The following is a 1,949-nucleotide window of genomic DNA, read 5'->3' as shown; positions in this document are numbered from 1 at the left end:
CAGAAATAAATATCCATGATGGTAACGTAGAACAATTACAAAGGTTTACCCGTGCATGGATCCTCAGATTTATAGGAGGAGTTCTATTTGTTGACAAAAGCAGCAGTAAAGTTTCCCTAAGGTACCTCCAATTTTTACGGGACTTTGAACAGTGCAGCGCGTATGCATGGGGACCTGCCGTGCTTGCTTATTTATACAGAGAGATGTGCAGCGCCACCGATTACAAAATAAAATCAATCGGAGGTATGTGCATCTTAATCCAATTGTGGGCATGGGAACGCTGCACGACTTTGGCTCCAAAGAGAACTCCTTCTATAATAGAAAACAAACCACTCGGACACAGGTTAGTTGCTTTGAAAAAAAAATCATTTGAAAATAATCAATAATGTAACGCGTCCGCACTAATTATTTCATATTTTTTTTGTAGGTGGCTGCGACGTGGAAACCAACATATTGGCAATGATGATCTAATAGTTTTCCGTCGCAAATTGGATATCATGAAACGACATGAGGTAACAAGATCATGATATATTCGTTAAATAATAAATAAAATGTCATGGTTTAAGATAAATTAACAATTGTGTTATTGTATGCAGTTTCTGTGGGAGCCTTACACAGCAACTGTTATGTCGATGTTGCCTCCCATTTGTTTGGTTGGCAGTATGTCGTGGTGCGCAGTGGTGCCACTCATTTGTTTCCATGTTGTAGAGTGGCACCAACCGGATAGAGTGTTGCGACAATTTGGAATGCAACAACCTATTCCGGAGTCTCCTTCGCAACCATGGAATGTCCACGGGCTAACACTGAAAGGCAAAATGGATGAAAATTGGTTCCAGCTGTTGGCCCCATTTATCAGTCAGTGGAATAATCGAGCTGAGTTTAGGGTCGACGTTTATGCTCGACAAGAGGGCCTATTGAGTTTTAACTCGGATTACATGGTGTGGTATAGGCGCAAAACAAAAATGTTTATCGACCCAAACAATGCAAACACGGCTACATTGGTATTTATTTCTTTTTAATTATTTAACTTCAATTTACTTTTTAAAGCATCGACATTAATTTCCTTACCCTAATAATTGCAGGGTGAAGTTACCGAGACATTGCAGTATATGGTGTCACCCCAAGGGCGAAACACATGGACAGTTGATGATCTCGTGCCATATGTGGAAAAGTTAGCGATTTTATCCCAAGAGCAAGAGAGGATCACTGAGCCTGTGGCACATGGTCCAGCATCAGAGCGTCGATTTCCCCCACAAGAGTTTCACATGCTTCAGTCAAGTGTTGAAACTCGAGGTTTTGACAGACGAAGGGAGATTGTTCAAGCGGAAGATTTTTCCCAACATATGGAGCAGCGTGGTCATGGAATGTATTACACGCCACCAACATTTGCTCAGTATCCTTCGCAGATGTATCAGTATCCTTTCGAGGGCCATGACACTGATATGTCTGCAAGCGAACATTCGTTTGGTGGTGTTGCCGAAACACAGCCTCATTTTTCATGGCCGACCATGACCCCTTCGCAGCAACATGATGCCCCAATGGCAACACCTAATGCCCCATTAGGTCAGCAATGGGATGTACCTGGAGCAATCCCTCCTATGGGTGATTTATTAGGTGTTGATTTGCGTCACGAGTTTTCTGCAGAGGCTGAGGAACAAGGGCGGAGACAGCGCGCAAGAAGAAATCCGGATCGTCAAGCCCGAAGGTGGGATCGACCATGTGGCACATCCCATTGCTGACTTAAAAAATTTATAATACAAATTATTTTACTGCAAACTAACAAATATAAAAAATGACTTCAAAGCTGAAATTCACTTTTAATTAAAAATTACTTTAAAAATTTATTATACAATTCATTTTACTGGAAACTAAGAAAAAAAAATTACTTACAAAAAATAACTTGAAAGCTAAAATCTAGTTTTAATTAAAAATTACTTTAAAAAAATTAT

At 40.3% G+C, this 1,949-nt stretch overlaps 1 protein-coding gene across 1 annotated transcript; it reads left to right on the top strand.

The window, feature by feature from the left end:
* The first annotated feature begins 457 nt into the window (after nucleotides 1-457).
* Nucleotides 458-1,739, top strand: LOC106796621 (uncharacterized). The gene is made up of 4 exons (XM_041011038.1): nucleotides 458-512; nucleotides 597-1,001; nucleotides 1,083-1,217; nucleotides 1,353-1,739. The coding sequence occupies exons 1-4, from the start codon at nucleotides 498-500 to the stop codon at nucleotides 1,737-1,739; spliced, it is 942 nt and encodes a 313-aa protein (XP_040866972.1). The 5' UTR covers nucleotides 458-497.
* Nucleotides 1,740-1,949: the final 210 nt, after the last annotated feature.

This window comes from Glycine max, chromosome 17, assembly GCF_000004515.6.
Source record: "Glycine max cultivar Williams 82 chromosome 17, Glycine_max_v4.0, whole genome shotgun sequence".
Taxonomy (NCBI): Eukaryota; Viridiplantae; Streptophyta; class Magnoliopsida; order Fabales; family Fabaceae; genus Glycine; species Glycine max.
Note: the sequence above shows the minus strand (reverse complement) of the source record. Positions and strands in the feature narration are given on the sequence as shown.

Excerpts from the sequence above, each read along its gene's own strand:
- LOC106796621 (XM_041011038.1), top strand. Across the intron at positions 1,002-1,082 it reads ATGCAAACACGGCTACATTG|GGTGAAGTTACCGAGACATT; the intron begins GTATTTATTTCT and ends TAATAATTGCAG. Across the intron at positions 1,218-1,352 it reads AGAGGATCACTGAGCCTGTG|CGTGGTCATGGAATGTATTA; the intron begins GCACATGGTCCA and ends CATATGGAGCAG.